Source organism: Pipistrellus kuhlii, unplaced genomic scaffold (assembly GCF_014108245.1).
Source record: "Pipistrellus kuhlii isolate mPipKuh1 unplaced genomic scaffold, mPipKuh1.p scaffold_m20_p_1, whole genome shotgun sequence".
Classification (NCBI taxonomy): domain Eukaryota; kingdom Metazoa; phylum Chordata; class Mammalia; order Chiroptera; family Vespertilionidae; genus Pipistrellus; species Pipistrellus kuhlii.
The window spans coordinates 97,368,026-97,389,727 of record NW_023425404.1 but is presented as its reverse complement, the minus strand read 5'-3'; the positions used below and the strand labels follow the sequence as shown (position 1 = coordinate 97,389,727).

Sequence of the window (21,702 nt, the reverse complement as noted above, 5' to 3'; positions counted from 1 at the left end):
GAATTTCTTTTGAGAGCCAAATTTTTTTAACTTAAACTTCTTCTAATGCCACTTCTTCAAAATAGACTTACCCAAGCCATGGTATTTTGTGGAAGAGCCACACTCAAGGGGCCAAAGAGCCGCATGTGGCTCCAGAGCCAGTTTACTGACCGGTCATAACTGGTTTGGCTCACTAGATAGTGAGAATGGTGTCGGTTTGATTACTGTCAAGGGTGTGTACCTTGGGTGTGGGCACATCTCCAGTAGGGGGTTGGTAGGAGGCAGCTGATCAATGTTTCTCTCTTGTTGGTATTTCTGGCACTCTATCTTTCCCCTTTCTTTCTGTAAAAAATCAATAAAATATATTTTTAAAGAATAAAAAAATATGGGGTTATAACTTTAGAAAGATATTAGCTCTCAAGTCTAGAAAGTAACTATCAGAACATGAAATTTAATGAGATATAATATTTTCACAATTTGGATAATGCTCCAGAACTAGAGATGGCCAGAAAATTAATGTTTTATGGGGCAATTTTTATAGGCAACCTATCACAAGAAGTTAAAGGCTAAATTATAATATTAATCATTTAAAAATTGTTATATCCATTCCATTGTCTGCCTCAATTTGTCATTGCAAATATAATCTTTACCTGCAGATTTTTGAGTTTGTTTTGTTTGTTTGTTTGTTTGTTTGTTTTGGTAATTTTATTTTATGCCCATCTTGTGTTTTAAGTTCTCTTAAGATTGATGCAAGTTCCACTTGTGGAACCAATTTAGAAAATAAAATATAAATGCATCCTGTACAGGAGATTATTCTAAAACCACAACTCCAACAGGAAAATAGCTCCTATTTTTTTAGAATTTTCTAAAAATACTTAAAGCAAAGGGCCTGAAGTAAAGTAGCTTACTTGTTTAAAAATATGTTTTTAAACATTTTGTGCTTTGGGCCTCTGTCTACTTCATAAAAATGACTATCCAATCAAGTAGTTCCACATCAAGTACTAAAAATCCCAGCACTGCTATATGTAACACTGTAATCTCATTTTAGGCACAAAAGCTGCCATATTTAAACATAGCATTAATAAGTTAGTTACCTTCTTAATAACAGTAATAGAACTTGTTTAAATTTGTGAAGTTTCATGTACAGAAAACATACTTACACCTAAAAACTGTCGTCTTCAAGTAGGTGATATTTGGAACAGGTGAATTTATCAAATAGGCCTAATTGTCTCTATTGTGAAGTGTTCTTATCAGTCAGAAATTTTTGCAAAATTACTATCTGAAGGAGTTCATCCAAACCTTTAAGAAACGCATAACTCCTGAAAACACGTCTTGATCCGCTGAAGAAAGATCTCTGGCATTCCTTGGAAAATTTACATCCATAGATTCCATAATTGAATACAGTTTAATATAATATAATATAATATAATATAATATAATATAATATAATATAATATAATGTAATGTAATGTAATGTAATATAATATAATTTTAGACAGCTTTCTAATAAATCCTGCCACAAAAAAATACTGAAAATAGTGCTTCATCATGGTTTGCATCACAGTGATATTTCACTTAAACAATATAGAACAAATGTTAGCTCTGGTTAGTGGGAAACATCCAGAAGTAGGGAACAGAGCTAGCCTTCAGGAAGGTGACACAAGCCTTACGGTATCAGGGTCTGACAAAACTGGAAGGACCATTGCTACCATTTCCACCAAAGTATGCAATGGGAACTAAGTCACTGAGGCACTACTGAGTCTGAACAGTCAGAGATATGAACAGATACAAGAGTGGATGCAATGCAGAATAGTACTGAAAAGGTTTTATAGGAAGAAGGGAACAAAGGAATGTTTTTAAACATCCTTAAAAATGTCAGTTCCCTCTTTGTATTAGATTGTTAACCAAAATACATTTTTAAGTTGTTATTATTAAACCTATTGTGGCAATACTAGTCACAAACTCTTATTCATAACCTTTGGGGTGTGTTTTTCAGAATATCTCAGATTTAAGGAAGATAATATGATACATTTACCATGTATTATATGATACACTCAGTTGGACCTAAGGCAAAGCTGTGTAATCAAACGCATTTTTTTTCCTGAGTAAAACATATGATTATTCATACAAAGTATGGTAAATAAACTGTATAAAGTATCTTCTATTTTTTTTCTATTACAGTTAGGTCAGATGTTGCCATCTAACTAGAGCACATCAAGTTTTGGTCAGATGTTGCCATCTAACTAGATCACATCAAGTTTTGCTAAAAAATAAAAAAAGTCACCTATAAAATCAAACAATATATATATTGTTCAATTTTCAGAACATTTTAGATTTTAGAATTGTAATTAGGTATTAAAGTTGTGTATTTAAAAAATTATAATAACAAAATGCTTCTATAACTTCTAAGTAGTTATAGAAGCATTTAATTCATTTAAAGTAAATTTAGTTTAAAATTACATATGAATAGAAATACTTAAAAAAATTTTAAAGTATATATAATAGGAGAAGGTGTGATACTGAGGTTGGGAAGTGTATGGTAAGGCCAAGCTGTGTGCCAGTGCGAACAGGAAGATGACATGCAGATGCCCAAGTTACTCCAAGAAATGCCTAAGGGGCTAAACAATAGATTTATTCTCTCTCAGCCTTTCCAGAAAGGAAGCAAGCACCTGAATGTGGAAGGCTACTCACAAATAAAGTCTTGTCACCCAATGCTGAGTCACCTGAATATTAATGATATTCAATATGGGATCTGATAAACAGATCTAGTGTAGTTCTAATCACTTTTCTAACTATGCAAATCCTATCATGCATTGAAAGAAAAGGAAATAGAACAGAATGAAATATAGGTAGTAAACCCGGAATTCTTTACTTGTTACTTATGCCTGAATTACTTTAAGGCAAGAAAAAATCCTGCTATTCTAACACTAAGGAATTAATAAATGAAATTTAAGTTCTTCTAAAGAGACAATGGAATGGTGAATAAATCTGTTAAAAATATCAAAATGATTGCAGGACTTTAATTTGTTTTGGTGGGGAAGATAGTAAGGAGACCAAAAGGGTTTTAAGTGTATTTGTTAACAGCAAAGAGTGGGAAAATGAGACTAAGAACTAAAATAAATCAATAAACACTTTCCACGTGGCACATTTTTTGAGGTTCTGACTATTTTCAACAGAGTTGATCACACAGAGATTTTGGCATTTTACTATCAAATAGCTCTATATATGATAAGCATTAAAAAAAACAGGATAGTTAAAATTACACATCTATAAAATTAACAAGCATTCAACACTAATAATTCATTGGAGAAACATTCAATTATATTTATTGTTTTATTCATTTGTTTCTTAACTGTTCTTTAACTGTTCTTTAACTGTATTATTTTATCATAAAATTATGAAATTTTCTATAGGATATTTTTTTCTTTTGGAAATATATTAAATGAGATATTATATTATATACCTCTCATTCTCAACTAAATAGTTCTTAATCAGTTTTCTGGAAAATTTACTTACAGTACACATCCACTCTGATTGACTTTATCGCTGGGGACCCCAAGCCATTTTCTGCTTTACAGTAATACCGGCCTCCTTGGTTTCGCTGAATATTTGTAATCCTTAAAGTCTCATTGAAGACACTTGAGTCTTGGAATCTGTCAGAGGCACTTCCTGCTGTTTTGGTCCACCTGATCTGAGCAAGCATCAACAAAGATTGTTACTTTAGGTTGGTTTTCTCAAAGAAATATTAAAAATCAAATAATTTGAAGAACTTTCTTTCAGATCTACTACACTGCCATCCCTGGAAAGTTACTAAAATTTAAAAAGAAAAATTTATACATATACATATACTGTAACTAACTTATAAAATGTTAAGTGCAATGTTATCATCGTATAGTGTATATAATTTTAATTCAATTGCATAGAATTTATCAATAGCTTAATCAGTGTGGAGGACAAATAAATATAATATAAAAAAGTTAAAAATATGTAGAGTAGTCACCACTAATATGTAGTTTCACTTTCTCCCATTTCAGGTACTTGTGGTCAACCCCAGTCTGAAATATTTCATGGAAAATTCCAGAAATAAGTAATTCCTACGGTTAAATTGCACACTGCTATTCTAAGTTACATGATGAAATCTCGCACCAACCCACTCTATCCTGCCCAGGATGTAATGCATCAATAAATCAACCCTTATCACTTAGTAGCCTTCAGTTATCACATCTACTATTACAATATCACAGTGCTTGTGTTTAAATAAACCTTATGTTTTTAATAATGGTTCCTAGCCCACTCACATAACTTTTATTTCAGTATATTGGTATAATTGACATATATTTATTATGAGTTTTTATTGTTAATCTCTTACTTATAAATTAAGGAGTGCGTGTATAAGAAAAAACAGTATATATAGGGTTCCTCACTATCCACAGTTTCAGGCATCCACTGAGAGTCTTATAAGTACTCCTGAGAGCAAGTGGGGATCTACTGAAGTCAGTTGTAAATACTAATTAGTTTCTCTTTTTTGTTGGGCAGTTAAATTTTTATTTTATATTTTCCAAACCTTGTAAGATTCTTTTAATTTATTAGCACAGGTACTACAAGTAGGCTCTCAATTTCTTTTTGAACAAGCTTCATTATTTTATTTTAATTTTTTCTGTTTGATTTGGATAATCCTATATAATAAAAGGCTAATATGCAAGTATATAGAACAGTGGAACATCCAAACAGCTGAACAACCTGTTACTATGACATCTGCTGACCACCAGGGGCGCACACAGAACATGGTGGGCATCAACAGCAGGCAACAGAGCACGGAACATGGCAGAGCAGATGAGCAGGGGCTCCAGACCAAGGTGAGGCCATCACTGTCTTAGGGGCGAGCCTCTGGCGGGCACTAAAAATTCTTTGCTGCTGTGCATTGCAGTCCCATCCAGCACTCGTACCTGCTGCTGATGTTAACCCCGCTCACACACACTGCCAGCTCTGAGCTTCCTCTTGCAACTATTGCCAGCAACAGCCCTGCTCACACCTAGTGCTGGCCCCACTCACACCTGCAGCCAGTGCTGATGCTGATGCTCACACCCACTTCCAGTGCCTGGTTCTGGTCCTAATCACTCAGGACCATCAGTGGGTGCAAGTGGTGGCTGCAGGCCCCAATTGCCCCTGAGGTCTTCACCACCTCCCCCTGCTCTGAGGGATGATTGGGGAAGCAGACACTGGTCAAACCCGCTGATGGCACTGGCCATGCTCATACCTGCTGCTGGTGCTGGCCCCAATTGCTCTGCACCATCAGCATTTGTACCTGGGCCAACACCATTAGCCTGTGGGAGCAGCAATGATGGCAGTGGGGTTGCTGGCAGACAGGCGACCAGGGGCAATGGTGGGAGGGGCAAGGTAGGGGTGTAGAGAGTGGGCTTAGACCTGCCCCTATGCCCACTGCAGCCTCTCAGCCCACAGTTCCTTTCAAGATGCATGAATGTGTGCACTAGGCCCCTAGTTTAAGAATATTGCTGTAAAGGCTTATTGAGAGTACTAGAGACCCAGTGCACAAAATTTATGCACAGGGAGTGGGTCTCCCAGTCCAACCTTCACCCTCTCACAATCTAGACTTCTGGCTCCTAACCGCTCTTATGCCTGCCTACCTGATATCCCCTAACCACTTTGCCTGCCTGCCTCATCACCCCTAACCAATCACCTGTCTGTCTCTTGTCCCTAACTGTTTGCCTGATCACCACTAACCTGCCTGACTACCACTATCCATTCTGCCTGCCTTATTGCCCCTAACCATCTCTGCCTCAGCCCCCATGGCAATGGCTTCATCTGGAAGGACATCCAGATGATGTCTAGAAAGTAGTTTGGCTGTCCAGTTTAATTATAATATTATGCTTTTATTACTATAGATATGTAATTCTTCACACTTGGTTGTTAAAAAAATTATGGTTTTGCTTTAATAAGCCCACAAATGACTTATCAGTTTTGATAATTAAAATTCACTTTACATCAATAATTATTTCCAAAAAATGTGCAAACTTTCCCAAAGAGAACACCTGTATTACACTGCCAAAGCATTTTGAATATATAAAACATTCCATTATAAACAATACTCTTCTTTTAAACACAGCTGTGTAGAGCAGACTTAGTTTTTGCTAGCAATAAAGACACATTTAACTCAAGTTTTGTGTTATTTTAATTTATAAAACCTGAACAAAAGCCACATTATAGTACTGTAAATGATAAGTAAAAATAATTTTTTCTCTCTTTGTACTTGCTGTACAATATATTGGGTTGGCAACTACGTAATTGCGGATTTTAAAAAGAAAATCAAAGACAATTTTTTCATGGAACTAAATAACTTTATTCTGTAATGTATTGCCCATTTTGATCGATGACCTTTTGCCATCTTTCAGGCAGCATCATAATCCCACGTTCAAAAAACGTCTGGTTTTTATTAGCAAAAAACTGAATCAGGTACGATTTGACATCATCATCATTATTGAAATTTTTACCATTCAAGGAGTTTTGTAAAGATCGAAACAAAAAGTAATCAGATGGTGCAAGGTCAGGACTATATGGTGGATGTGGCAAAACATCCCAACCAAGCTCCATTAACTTTTGCCGAGTGACCAAAGATGTGTGTGGCCTTGCATTGTCATGATGGAATACAACACCTTTTCGATTTGTCAATTCGGGCCGCTTTTCTTCAACTGCATTGTTTAATTTCGTTAGTTGTTCAATGTAGACATCAGAATTGATCGTTTGGTTAGGTGGTAAGAGTTCAAAGTAGACAATTCCTTTGTAATCCCACCAAACTGATAACAAAACCTTCTTTTGATGAATATCAGCTTTTGATGTTGTTTGAGTTGGTTCACCTGGCCTGCTCCACGATCTTTTCCGCTTGATATTGTTGTAAACAACCCATTTTTCATCGCCAGTTATCAGTCGTTTTAAAAATGGATCATTTTCATTACGTTTCTTTAGCAAATCGTAGCTGCTAATGCGTTGCGTTAACTGTGATTCTGTCAGTTCGTGAGGAACCCATGTATTGAGTTTTTGAACATAGCCAAGTTGTTTGAAGTGATTTTCAATGCATGTATGTGATACATGAAGCTTCTCTGCAATCTCACGTGTTGTACTGTGACAGTCCAAATTGATTATTGCTTTGATTAGGGCGTCATCAACTTCAACTGGACGACCAGAGCGTTTTTCAACTTTGAGTGAAAAATCACCAGAACGAAATTTGGCAAACCAATTTTGACACTGCCGTTCTTTTAAGGCTTCGTCACCATAAACAGCACATAACTTTTTATGAGCTTGCGATGCGTTTTTCCCTTTGCGGAAATAAAAAAGCAAAATATGACGAAAATGTTCCTTTTGATTTTCCATTTTTCAATGAACGCCAAATGAAAAGTAGAAAACAGATCAAAAAACTTTTTTTACTGATTAACAGCTGAATAGCCAACTATCAAATAACAAAATGTGTTTTACATTTGTACTACGTCTGCAAACCTAAAAATTCAACTGAAGCCATATATGTGTGAAACCCGCAGTTACTTAGTTGCCGACCCCAATATATTTGCATGTTTTTATTTTTAGATTGAGAAATGGCAGGTGGAAATCCCTGAAAACACAGATGCAGAGCCATGGAAAAAACAGTCTTCAAAATTGAAATCCTGTAATAGTACCATTACTTAAGCTATTTTCATATATTAAAGTTTATGACCTGGTGACATTAAAAGTATCTTTTAAAAGTTATCCAAATAATTAAAATATCAATATAAGTATAATCATACTTGCCCTTAATTATGAGTTAAATGAAAATATTACTTAGAGATGATGAAAACTCAGTAATTCACAAAATTAAATATCAAACTTTTATTCAACACCTACTCTATGCATGGAGTATACACAGAAGTAAGACATGATTTCTGATTTCAAGTAGTTTATAAGCTGATTACATATATATAAAAGCCTAGGCGACCATTGAACAGATGATTGAACAAGCTATGTGGGGCAATTAGGCTGGCAGGGGGGTTAGTGAGGAGCAACCAAACAACCGAACAGCAGGCTGTTGGGGGCGACCAGGGTAGTGGGAGTGGGTAGTGAGGTGCAACAAGGCTGGCAGAGGGGAGCAGTTGTTAGGGGCAACCAACCCAGCTTGGCAGGCAATTGGGGGTAACCAGGCTGGCAGGGTGGCAAGTAAGAGGAGGCCAGGTGAGCAGACAGGTGGTAGTTTGGAGCCAGTGGTCCCGAATTGTGAGAGGAATGTCCTACTTCTGGTTTAGGCCCAAACCTGGAGATCAGACCTAAACCAGCAGTCACACATTCCCCAAGGAGTCCCAGATTGGTGCAGGCTGGGTTGGGGGGACACCCCCTATGCACAAATTTTGTGCAATGGGCCTCTAGTATGCTCGTAAAAGCACAGGATATAATTGGGGTCCTGGTTTGATAAATGTTAGTTATGTTTGATAACTAACATTTCCATAGTGAAATCTAGGATTCTATTTTTATTCAAATTTTAAAATCAGAAGCCAACCATGTAAGAAAAACTTAAATAAACAAATTATATATACATATTTCTCATAAAGAAATATGCCAATTGTAAGATAATAGATATTTCTAAGATAAAAATCCTACCTAATAAAAGAATGATATGCAAATTAACCACCACTCTACTATACTCACAAGCCATGCCCACCAGCAACGCCCATCAGCTAATCAGAGCAAGTATGCAAATAAACCCAACCAAGATGGCTACAGTGACAGAGAGCAGGAGGGAGACTTGGGTTTCCCAGGCAATGGAAACATCCTCCGGACCCAGGCTGCTCCTAGCTTGTAGGCCCATAGGCCCTGAGTGGCAGGGGTCCCAGAATGCCCCCTGGCCACACAGAGCCTATGAGTGCAGGCGCCAAGTGGCTGGGGGCGGGGCGGGGCAGGAACATTGCTGCCCCACCTGCAGCCACTTGGGAATGCTCAGCACCAAGTGGCATTTTGGGTCCAAGCTCCCAGCCTGGGGTCTCAAAATGGCAGAAGTGTGTGGACCCATGCAGAGATCCCCTCCCGGCCCAGCCTGGGTACTCAGCCACTGAATCACACCAGCCAGGTAGATATGGAGCTATCTGAAATGTTTCTTTTTTATATATATTTTATTGATGTTTTACAGAGAGGATGGGGAAGAGATAGAGAGCTGGAAACATCTATGAGAGAGAAATATTAGTCAGCTGCCTTCTGCTCAGTCCCCACTGGGTATGTGCCCCCAACCAAGGTACATGGCCTTGAATCGAATCTGGGACCCTTGAGTCTGCAGGCCATTGTTCTATCCACTGATTCAAACCAGTTAGGGCGGTCCAATATGTTAAAGAAAAAACCCTATCTAATAAAGGGAAGGGCATTTGGGTGTGACTAGGCTGTCAGGGGAGGGCAGTTGGGGATGGTCAGGCAAGCAGGAGAGCAGTTAGGTGTCGATCAGGCTGGCAAGGGAGTGGTTAGGGGTGATCAGGCAAGCAGGCAGGTGAGCAGTTGGGAGCCAGCAGTCCTGGATTGTGAGAGGGATGTCCTGGCAGTCGAACATCCCCTGAGAGGTCCCAGATTGGAGAGGATGCAGGTTGGACTGAGAGACACACGCACCCCCATGCAGGAATTTCATGCACTGGACTCTAGTAAAACATAATTTCAATTAAAATAGTTAGTGTCCTTTGACTATCATAATAAGCAAAATTGATTTTGAAAAATAAATATTTCATTAAATAAAAAGTAAGTTCAGGATAAAAACCTAGGGGATAAAATAGCACTTTCAGATATTATAAATACATTATTAAGCTATAATGATTAAGTTGTATATTACTGGTGCAATACTAGAAATTGTTTGGGAATAGGGGAAGGATCAGGACCATGAGTACACTTATGTGTGTTGGTGTGTGTCTGTGTGTCTGTGTGTGTGTATGTGTGTGTGTGTGTGAGAGAGAGAGAGAGAGAGAGAGAGAGATAAGAGAAAGGGAGGAGACAGGTATCAAACTTTTTGGTATTTAAAATTAAGGACTACAAATAGTTGTTTTTTTATTTGTATATCCATTCATAATTATATTAGAAATAAAAACCTGAGACTATGTTAAAATGTACATTAACTCATTTTAAATTATATTAATAAACACACAAAATGTTAATATAAGTAACACTTTAAATGAGAAAAACATATTTTCCAAAACAAAAAATAATTGAGTAAAAACAATCAACTTGTTTTATGTCTTCAAATCTCATTAATATTTAATTTCCTTGTAAAACACTCAGCTGAATAATCATATCAATTCTGTATACAACCTGTTGCAGCATGTTGCTTTGTTTGAAACATTTGAAGAAAATCTAACATTTATTTTGTTGCTAAGGGAAAAAAAAAATATTTCAATAGCCTTTTCAGGTAATTGTGAATAGTCTTCTTTAATATCACACTAAAATTCTGTAAGTGGTAGTTTCCTAAATTTGAATGCAAAGTGGAATCTGTAACCATATCAATGACTTTTAGATACTTTGTTACATTAAAACCCATTGGTCTATCCTGAGCTTTGTATACATTTTTTATTCATACATGATTTCATAACACTGTGCATTAGTCATTTGAATAATATAAATTCACTGAGTTATGCAGATCTTTCAAATATTGACATATTTCATTATGAATTATAAGTCATATTTATTAATATCATCATAAATGTCTTTAGAATAATCTTTAAAGCATTGAGAAGCTGCCATGCTTTTCCAAATTTTATCATTAGTAACAAATAATTTTTTGGTGTTTTCTTTGGAATGGCAGGTTTATTTCATTCATATTTGATATTTGCCAAATACCCATTATTGAATAACTGTACCTTGTATAACAATCACTCTTTTAAATTAAAAACACTAGTCTATAAAAAAGTGGCTAATTCACTGCAAAGCTTAAACACACTAGTCCTTACTTATTTAAGACAACAGGGTACTTTAATAAGTAGCATACATATTTTATAGGAATTTCCATTTTGCCACTCAGAATATTAAAAATACAGTAGTCAAATTTCAAAATGTCAAACATTTTTCCTCTACTTATAAAAAGTAAGTTCTAACAGGAAATATTATTGCATCACAGAAAGACATGTCTATTCATTGAGAGGGATTAACAATTTATATGTCTAATTGATGAGAAAGGAAGCCCCACACATATTCTGATAAAAGTTGTGACTTCAAAGTCTACAAAGAAAATTTTATGGGCTTCCAGGCAGAAAGGATGTCTGATCCTTTTCATTCCCTAAAGTTGACTCTCCCCTTTCTTTGTGTTAGAAACCCAAATTATTCATTGAGATCATGGCTGCCCAGGACAGAGAAAACATTTTCCAATTGACCCATTAGATTAGGTTCTTGCCTGTGTGTTTCAAGCAGAAATGTCCTTATAGAAAAACAGGATGTAAAATTTTGCTCATTTCAGCACATTTTCACTGGTTCACATATTGGACCATGAGACCATGAGCTTATTTGGAATAAAAATAAAGCACAGAGGCAAAACCGGTTTGGCTCAATGAATAGAGCGTCGGCCCCCAGACTGAAAGCTCCCAGGTTCGATTCTGGTCAAGGGCATGTACCTTGGTTGCTGGCACATCCCTAGTAGGGGGTGTGCAAGAGGCAACTGATTGATGATTCTCTCTCATCGATGTTTCTAACTCTCTATCCCTCTCTCTTCCTCTCTGTAAAAAATCAATAAAATATATTTAAAAAATAAAAAAATAAAGCACAGAGAAGCAATTAAATAAAAATATGAATTCCTGACATCACAAAGTTGTACCTAAGTGCCATGAACTATTTATAGCTCTGTACTTCCACATGAGAAATAAGTCAAATTATACTTTATGTTATATTTTCTGGGGATTTTATATGACTCAGAGCCAAATAAATAAACTAGATCTGAAACCTTTAATTTTGAAAATGTATTTTAAAAGCACTTAACATTAATACATCATCATTTGATAGATAAAGTATGGTTCACCTGAATAAAATACAACATACAATGTAAGTACTGAATAAAATTTCTTAAAATAAAAAAGACCTAGAATAAGATTTGTAATATCCTAGTAAAACCTTGTGGTTTGGAGCCAGTAGAAGACACAAAAAAGGAGATAAAACTCCTAATGCCATGTGAGAAGGAAAAGGAAGGAGAGAAGTAAGTTATCTAAAATCTTAAACTCCCAGAAAGTTAGAAGAAGGAAAAGTGTTTCTCTATAAGAGACACAATAGGTAATTTGTTTAGAAATACCAATAAATCATAAATGTCTAATTAAAATAATTTTTAAATGCACAATTCCGGTAATGGGAGGGAAAATGAGATAAAAGTGAAAAGAATAGAAATTTTATAAAATGAAAAAATTAAATCAAAGGAAAAAGAGAAATTATATAATCCTATATAATAAAAGCCTAATATGCAAATTGATGGAATGGCAAAATGACCAGACAGAACAACTGGTCCCTATAGTATCCACTAACCACCAGGAGGAAGGCACTCAACACAGCAGATGCCCACAGCCTACAGGCCCACTGCCAGCCAAGGTGGATGACAGTGGGGGGAGCCCAATTACCCTGCTGGTCATCCCGCAAAGAAAGGAGACTGTGGAGGTGGCAGAGGGCAGAGCCGGTGAGTGGACAGCACTAGACCAGCCAAGCTGGGTGCCAGCAGGGACCCCGGTTGTCCCACAGATTGGCCCTGATCACTGGCCAGAGCCAGGGATGCTCCCTGTGCACAGAGGTCATGCACTGGGCCTCTAGTTTTAAATAAATAAGAACCATAGAGTATGAGAAAGATGGAAACAGTTGCATCGGTCATAGTTTAAATGTGAACAGATTGATTTGCACATTACAAGAGTCTATTCAACTGGATTTAAAAGTAACAAGTTTAATTGTATATGCTGTTTACCAAATATTTATGTCTCTATATAAATATAATTATATAAATTATAAAATACTTATATAATTTAAATGTTTATAAAACATACTAGTATAATGTATGCATATAATTTGTATATTATATGATAATTAGACTTAAAAGTAAAAACAAGTTTTTATGCTATTTACCAAGCATATATAATTTAATATATATTAAAACAAGGTGGCAATAAAAGATTGGAAGCAAAATTGGGGGGGGAAAAAGACATGGACAAAGTGGTAACAGAAATATGTAAATTATAATCAATCAGTAAGCAGTGACAATATATACAATAAGATTAAATTAATAAGAAATTTGCAATTAAAAACATTAATAGGGAAAAAAAGGCCATTACTTTATGTGATGTTAAAAGTCACAACTGATAGCAAAAATATTTTTATTAATTTGTATGCAATAAAGTACATAATAACTAAAGCTATAAGATAAATTAAAAACCAAAGTATTTGAGAAACACAAAGCTGCAGAGGGAAATTCCAATACTTATGTAAGAAGTAGACAATTCTAAAAGATACAGGTTTTTTTTTAATTCAGCATAAAAATAAGTCAAATAGAGAATATAATTATAATATATAATCAGCATAAAATATATAATCACCATATAATTCAAATAGAAAATTAAAAGTTGCTAACTATCTAGATGTTAATGAATAGGAAGCAGTTCATGCTATAAAGTCTATGAATCCAGTGAAAGGAGCACAAAGAGGAAAACATAAGCCTTAAATATCTCCTGTGATAAGGAATAAATAAGAATAAAAAAAAATTCATCTCATTTATTTTAATTTAATGTAGGTTGGTGGACTCTAAACTAAACTAATATTTGTTACGCAAGAACTGAAGAACTACTTCATCATTATTTTAATTTCTTCACCTGAAGTGTCCTATGAACTAGCCTGGCATAGGTGCACAGAATGTCACTGGAGAAGCAATAAAACACACAGGGAGTACCACCAGAAGACCTCATGGATAATTCAACTCTGGATTCCAGCAACTAATTTAGTATGTAATCCACATATATCTGTTGAATGAGTTTATAGCACTTAAACTGATATTTAGGGTGGTGGATATATTCGATAGTCGTAAGATAGACAATGAACAGTGATTTATACAAGATGAATGTTAGATTCAGTCCTGTACTTAAAAAGAAAATCTGGAGTGAGGCAAATCAATGTGTACTTAATGGCTCTGCTCAGAGGCTCAAGCCACAAGATGCCAGCAGGAGAGGACTTATATAATACTCAATGCAGAAGCTGCTCCCTGTTGGTCATTGTGCTCTCACCGGGGGAGCACTGCTCATCCAGAAACCAGGCTCATGGCTAGCAAACCCAGTGGCGGTGGCGGGAGCCTCTCCTGTCTCCTCTCTCCTTAGGCAAGCTCTAAGGAGTGAGGCATCCCAGACTGCGAGAGGGATGTCTGACTGAAGGGTCCCAGACTGCGAGAGGGTGCAGGCCTGGCTGAGGGACCACCCCTCCCACCCAGTGCATGAATCTATGAATTTTGTACACCAGGCCTCTAGTAATAAATATAACATAAATTAACTGTTATTGCAGTCACTGAAGAGTATAGGGAATGTAATAAAAAATAAATAAATTGCCCTCACTCAAAGACCGTAGCCATATTTAAATATATTTGTAAGATAAACAAGTAAACTTATACCATTTAAGGTATTAAAAAAACAAAAACAAAAAACAGCAGCACATTTATAGAAAAATGAGAATTTTTAGCATTAGGCTTGACAATAATGTTTGTAACTATAGTAGTCTACTGTTCTAAGAGATAAATTGAACCAGGTTGTGCCAAATAAATACTTCAGTGCAATTCTGTGTTTTCTAGTAATTCATCTAAAATGTCAAAAAAGAGACTACCCATTCTTCGGGGAGGGAAGTGGGACTAGAGATGGAGCTAATAATCAATCACATCTACATGATGGAGTCTCGTGGAAATTCCTACACTGGACTTGGACAGTGTCCAAGGTAGTGAATGAGCCACCTGCCAAGAGAAGGTGGTGCATCTGTAGAGACAGGCTCCTGCACTGCATTTTACAGATGAAGATCCTCTGGGCATGGCCTTCTGCTCTCTCCCTCTAATTCTTCACATATTTCCTTTATAATAAACTGGAAAAAGTTGGACTCTGGTTAGAAGTAGAATGGAGCAATGCTGATAAAGGCAAGCCTGATGCAAGCCATCTAGGAGCATATTTTATTAGTCCAAAAAACAGTAAACTGTGGAGGAGACTATTTTACTGTAATTAAGAACCACTAAATGGTTTCAGGATTTAACAAGCATCTGGTTTCTTCTAAAAATAGCCAGTATTTATTAATGGCTTACTCTGGCAAATGCTTTATTAAGATATATCATTTAATCCTCATAGCTATCATATCAATTAGATACTATATTTCCATTTTAAAGATAAGCAACTGATGCTGAAAACATTAAAATGATTTTCCCACAACTAGCAGCGGCAGGAGCTAGAATTGAAATATCATTCTATTTGAAATCATAGTCTGTTTTTAGTCTCACTCTGGTACCATTAACAGAGACACACTGGTGGATTTAATTCCAGTTATTTTGAAGAAACTTATTCCAGTAACAAGAGAAAATGGATGGCTGCTTTTACTCTTGGTAAAGAGAGCACACATTATTCAACTTTACTGACCCACTGTAACATTTTCTACCATATATATATTTCCATCTAATTGAAATGGAGAGATGAAAAATAAAGCACAAACGTATCCTGTATAGCCTCACCTGGGATTCTTAGGACTGAATGTTCCTGAGACAAAAAAAAAAGAAATAAGAAAAGGAATTTGAATTTGTATTCAGTGCAAAGAAGGGAGAAGATGAGGAATTTATAGTGGAAAGAGAAGTCTATATGAGAAGCTTGTGCTATGACAGTGGTTTCCACAAAAACAGGAAATTGGTAGGATATATCTTCAACCCTTCAGTAACTTAAAGACTTGTTTTCAATAAGCGTTACAGATTTTCCATTTCTGTCCAAATATAGTAAAAATCAAATGGATTATAAGGATAATATGGAAATTGTCCCAAATGACTATGGGATACAGTTCATTGGTTGCTGATAATCTCTTCCAACTTTTGAGTATGATGCCTTCTTATAATTCAGAGACCAGAAAGATTAAAAACTACATTCACCAGACTCCTTTCTATTTACTAAGGTTACAGACAGAATTTGGGTTTTATCAAGAACAATTCAGAAACATATTAAGTGGGAAGAGAGGTATTTTGTGAGGAATCAACTTTTCTAGGTAAGAGTTATAGTCAGTGTGGTTATGAAGCAAAACCAACAGTTCTGGAGTGAACTTCTCAGGCCCTGAATCACAAATAAGACGTATTTTTCTTGAATCTGCTGGTTGGAAGAGTTACTTTGTAATTCTAACAGGGAAAAAAAATCTTTATTGAGCAAAGGCTGTGATGTTATTTTGGGATTTTTCCTATCGGCCCAGCCTTAGGGCCTTTTGCAACTCTTACAATTAGTTTTGTAAGGAACTAATTATCTACATTAATCCATTTATGCTTAAACTAGCTAGAATAGATTTTGTTATCTGCAACTGAACCCTGACTGATAAATTCTTTTTCTCCTCATTCTCATCTGCCCTTCACAGAGTAAAGAGAAGTTCCTCTAGAGCAGTGGTTCTCAACCTTTTTAATGCCGAGACCCTTTAATACATTTCCTCATGTTGTGGTGACCCCCAACCTTAAAATTATTTTTGTTGCTACTTCATAACTGTAATTTTGCTACTGTTAATGGATCATAATGTAAATGTCTGTGTTTTCTGATGGTCTTAGGCTTTACAGCAGCTGTTCTCAACCTGGGGGTTTTGACCCATAGGTTGAGAACCGCTAGCAGGGTTGCCATCAGAACCACTGCTCTTGAGGCCTCCATCCTCCAGATGCATGCTCCTCTTCTTGGAGTTATGTGTGTTTGTATTTGCTGGAGACTATAATATTCATTCCACAAGTATAAATGACCATCATAAAATATAACTGACCACTAGAATTAGTATATTGACACAAACTCTTGGTTGCCTAAGTATTATCAATTCTCAAGTTTAATAATGTTTTCCAATCCTATAATTTTAATGAGAGGAAGAGGGAAAATGAAGAATATGTCTTTACTGGTAAATGGAGAGAGAAGTGGCACCATTAAGAGAATGCAAACATAAGTCATATTCTGCTACATAGAAACATTTTAGGAGCTGCATGAAATGTGTGGAAGCTGCTCTTGATGATGCATAAAGACTTTAATGGGTCTTAGATTAAAGGTAAATAAGCTCTATTATAAAAGAGATTCAGACTCAGTATTTAAGGCATCAGCATATTTAATTTCAATCATTTATTTTCTGAAATTTAAAGCTAACTGCTCTTTGATAGTAAATTATGTTACAAGTTTATTTATCTGTGTAAAGATCAAAATCTACATAAAAACTTTGTTTCATCCAGATATCAATGAAGGTTTATTTCACAATATTTAGAATCAATTACATATGAAAAGCTAAAATATATATCAGGAGAAATGTAAATGAAATGATTATTACAAAATTGTTATATCACAATGTATGTCAAAAATTCAATGCTTACCATACAGATTTTCTTATCTCTCCTGTCCCCCCACAACCCCCCAAACAACAACCTGGTTTGTAAGCCAGCAAATATGAAGAAATACATTTCATTTGTATTAGAGTATTGTCCTTAATTTTAAAGGAGAAAAAAGTCAGAATTTCCAGTTTTAAGCCTCAGTTGCCACTTCGTTAAATTTGTCTCATAGTTTGAATATTCTTCATGTGATACCTGACATAAGTGCATTTGGGATGTAGGATGTGAGGTGAAGCATTAAGTAAAGAAAGCAAATGAGAGATTGCTAATCTTAAATACAAACGAGAGGCTGCTCTAGAAAGTGTGATATGAAGCACAGGGAAAGTACCTTTCTTTAGTTTTATAAAGGAACAATGTAATGATCACCTACAACTGCCCTCCCCTGCTGGCCATTTTGTGGCGGCCATCTTGTGTCTACATGGCGGCAGCCATCTTTGACCACATGGGAGTGTCCATCCTGTGTGAAGAAGTTACAGTCAATTTGCATATTACTCTTTTATTGGATAGGATTCCTTAAGTAAACAAAATAATAAAGACTTTTGAGCTCATTACTCCAAATGTATATCCATTAGCACCACCTCTATGCATAACACTAAGCTAAGAAGTCCCAAGATATCAAGAATATCCAAACAGTCAATACCTTTTGGTTACAACACATTTTGAGAATACAAAACCAAAAAGGAAATAAATGTGCCCTGGCCAGTGTTGCTCAGTTGGTTGAGCATTCTCCCATGCATAGAAAGATTGCCTTTCAATTTCTTGTCAACACATATGCCCAGGCTGCAGGTTTGGTCCCTGGTAACAGGAAGCTACAGATTTATATTTCTCTCTCTCTCTTTCCCTGCCCCTTCTTCTCTCTAAAATCAATAAATGCATAGTTTTTTTTAAAAAAAGAGGGCTAAATATATGTTGAATTTATCAAGTAATAGGATATGACATGATGCTACCATGACACTTAGAGAGAAAAAAATTTGTTTCTTCTAATAAATTCATTCAGACATTATTTCAGGTAAAATGTAATCTTGTTACAAGTCTCACTAAAAGTAAATATAATTCACATCAAACTCTATTATAATAGAGGTAAAATACAAATTGACCTTCATGCCCTCACAAGATGGCTGCCTATGACCAGGTCAGCAGAGGGGTTAGTGAGGGATGACCAAACAACTGAACAAGCAGGCTACATGGGGTGACCAGGCTGATGGGAGTGGGGGGAATGAATGGAGACCAGACCAGCAGGGGAGGCAGTTGGAGGTGACCAGGCCAGCAAGGGGGACAGTTGGGAGTGACCAGGCTGGCAGAGGTGGGCAATAAGGAGTGACCAGGCCTGCAGGGCGGGGCAGGGGGGGAGGCAGTTAGGAGCAATCAGGCTGGCATGGGGCCAGTTAGGAGAAATCAGGCAGGCAAGCAAGTGAGTAATTAGGAGCCAGCGGTACTGGGGATTGGGCTTAATCTGGCAGTGGGACATCCCCCAAGGGGTCCCCGATTGGACAGGGTCCAGGCTGAGCTGAGGGGACCCCTCCATGCACGAAATCCATGCATCAGGCCATGCATCAGAAAATGCTAACTTAGATCAAATAGTATTTTAAACAGATATGTATTTTTCTCTAACATTCATTTGATGAAAGTCATTTTATTTTGTGACTGCAGTCAATCTATAATAATAAAAGCATAATATGCAAATCAACAAAATTGCCTAACAGCGGAACGACCATCCAGAACACCTTTTGGACAAAGCTGGGGTTGCAAGGGCTGAGGTAGCTGTGGCTGCGAAGGCCTACTCTTACATGAATTTCATGCATCAGGCCTCTAGTTATTATATATTTACATAGTTAGCTTAATTATCTCTAACTAGGAAATGAGTGTTCATATATGTAATCATTTTAACATGTAATTATGATACCTAATTATATAAATATAGGGTATATTCAAATAATCAAAATCTTCATTATCTTATTGATTTCAAATGAGTGCTGAAAAGAAAAGGTTCAATTATCACTTAGAATCCCATTTTCATATTGCTTACTTTCCAAAGTTAACTTAAGATTTGAGAGAAAAATAGGCAGAAGATAATGAGATAAATCTTACATATCCTATCAGGTCACAGAATAACTTTCACTTTATTACATTCTATGACATGCCAAAATGCCTATTAGTAAAATTACACTATTACTTGACACTCAATGTACTCATTTATGAATCATTTATTTGACACTCACTTAATGTATTCATTTATAAGAAAAGGTTTATATGCCTTCTGGATAAAGGACTTTTTATTCTGTTCTTTAGAACTAATCATAGAAAGAATACTGTGAACAACTAATACCGTGTTTCCCCGAAAATAAGACACCCTCCGATAATAAGACCCACTTACAAGTTTCCTTCTGAGTGACATATAAGGCATCCCCCCAAAAATTAGGCCCCCTAGGCTAAACATGAGAGATTTGGTCCACTGATTATGAAAGAAATGGAGTCACAAGAAATTCACTAGGAAATTCAGGAATTGGATTGTTATGATGATGTTCCAGAAGATGATGACATGATTGTCATTGAATAAATGAGTAAATTCTTGATACTGTAGGATTCAGTTTGTCTGGTTTGTGTTGACAACTACCGTACTTCTGTACCGTATACAGGTAATAAATTTCCTTTATTTTCATTTAACAATAAATGTGTACCTTATTCTTCTTCATGGAAAAATAAGACATCCCCTGAAAATAAGACCTAGCACATCTTTGGGAGCAAAAATTAATATGAGATACTGTCTTATTTTTGGGGAAACAGGGTAGCAACTCAAATAATGTAGGCAGAAAGGGATCATATAAATCTATTCTCCACAATCTTTGCTAAATGAATAGATTAATAACACCATCTATCTTAGTTATACCAGATCTTTTGAAAAGAGCAGGATTAAATGTTGACAATTTTTTTGGGAGGTGTAAAACCAGGGAAATAAAGATGAGGTAATGTGGTGGGAAGTGATAATTGAGGCCAGAAAAGATGTGAGGCAATACAAAGGATATGTTGCTTGTGATGTGCCTTTTTTTCTGTATGGCAGGATTATCTGGAAGCTTTGCAAAGGGGAAACATACTTTCATTGCAGTTCACTGAGGGGAGAAATAAAGACAAATTTATCTGCCTTATTTCTTCCTGTCTCCTGCTGCCTATTTGTCTTGATTAATGCCAAGAAGAACCAATATTTCTGAACCTCATCCCTGGTCTCAAGTCATATCTAAAGGCCTGGAAATGGCTTTGGATATCAAGGACTTTACTGAGGCCAATGCTGAGGTCCAACAGTCAAGAAAAAGAAATGGAACAATCAATTGTTCAGTCAGTGAAAATGGGGTTATAAAACAAAAATCCATTATTGGGAGAAAGTGGTGTTATTACACCATAGACATTCCAAAGAACAAAGCTGAAGGATACAACTGACTTTAGTAGGAAATGTTTAGAATTAATTGGTGTTTGAGAAAAGTCTTAAGTGGATTTTATGGATGAAGATTGAGAGTCATATGCTATTTCTGGGATAGCTAAAGAGGAAGGCCCCCCCCCCCCCCCCCATGGATTTGTAAAACCAATGAATACTGACTTGGGTAATGATGTCTTCCCAAATGCCCTTCTAGGTGTTGGTTAAGGATCAATGATTCAATGATTGCTGGCACATTATAGCACCCCATGGATGATGGTTATACGGATGAATAGCCTCCTCAATGCTTTCACAGAGGGGAATAACAGGGTAGGTTACATTGCCCACATTAGCAAAGTATTAAAATAACCAACAATCAACTTATTTAAAAATATTAAAAACAAGTTAATATGCTGTATTTTTAGGGGGGGGGGGGCCTAATATTTCAAGAAACTTTTTTCCTGAGCTAGGCTTTAAAGTATAAAGGAGAGCCTCTATGAAAATGCACTCTTGAACCCTGTTGCAATACTTGCAATGGGCCAATTTAAAATTTTCCTTCTCACCCAGTTCTTAGAAATTTGTTAACAAGTTATCTTTTTTTTTTTAATTTCCCTAATTCTTTTTTATTTTTTTTATTGACTAAAGTTTTACATAAGTCTCCTTTTCCCCCAATTGACCCTCCAACCCCCCCCCCCAAGCCATTTCTACCCTGGGCAAGCCCTTACCACCCCCGCCCCCAGTGTCT

General features: G+C 36.2%; 1 protein-coding gene and 1 pseudogene across 1 annotated transcript in view; one reads left to right on the top strand and one right to left on the bottom strand.

Moving 5' to 3' along the window:
• Window positions 1-21,702, bottom strand: part of MDGA2 (MAM domain containing glycosylphosphatidylinositol anchor 2) — an 865,861-nt gene that overhangs the window by 383,553 nt on the left and 460,606 nt on the right. The window contains exon 3 of the mRNA XM_036457944.2: window positions 3,496-3,670. Coding sequence (XP_036313837.1) covers window positions 3,496-3,670 — 175 coding nt within the window. The remainder of the gene's footprint in view (window positions 1-3,495; window positions 3,671-21,702) is intronic.
• The window catches only part of LOC118706615, a 45,882-nt pseudogene continuing 28,943 nt past the window's right edge, over window positions 4,764-21,702 (top strand).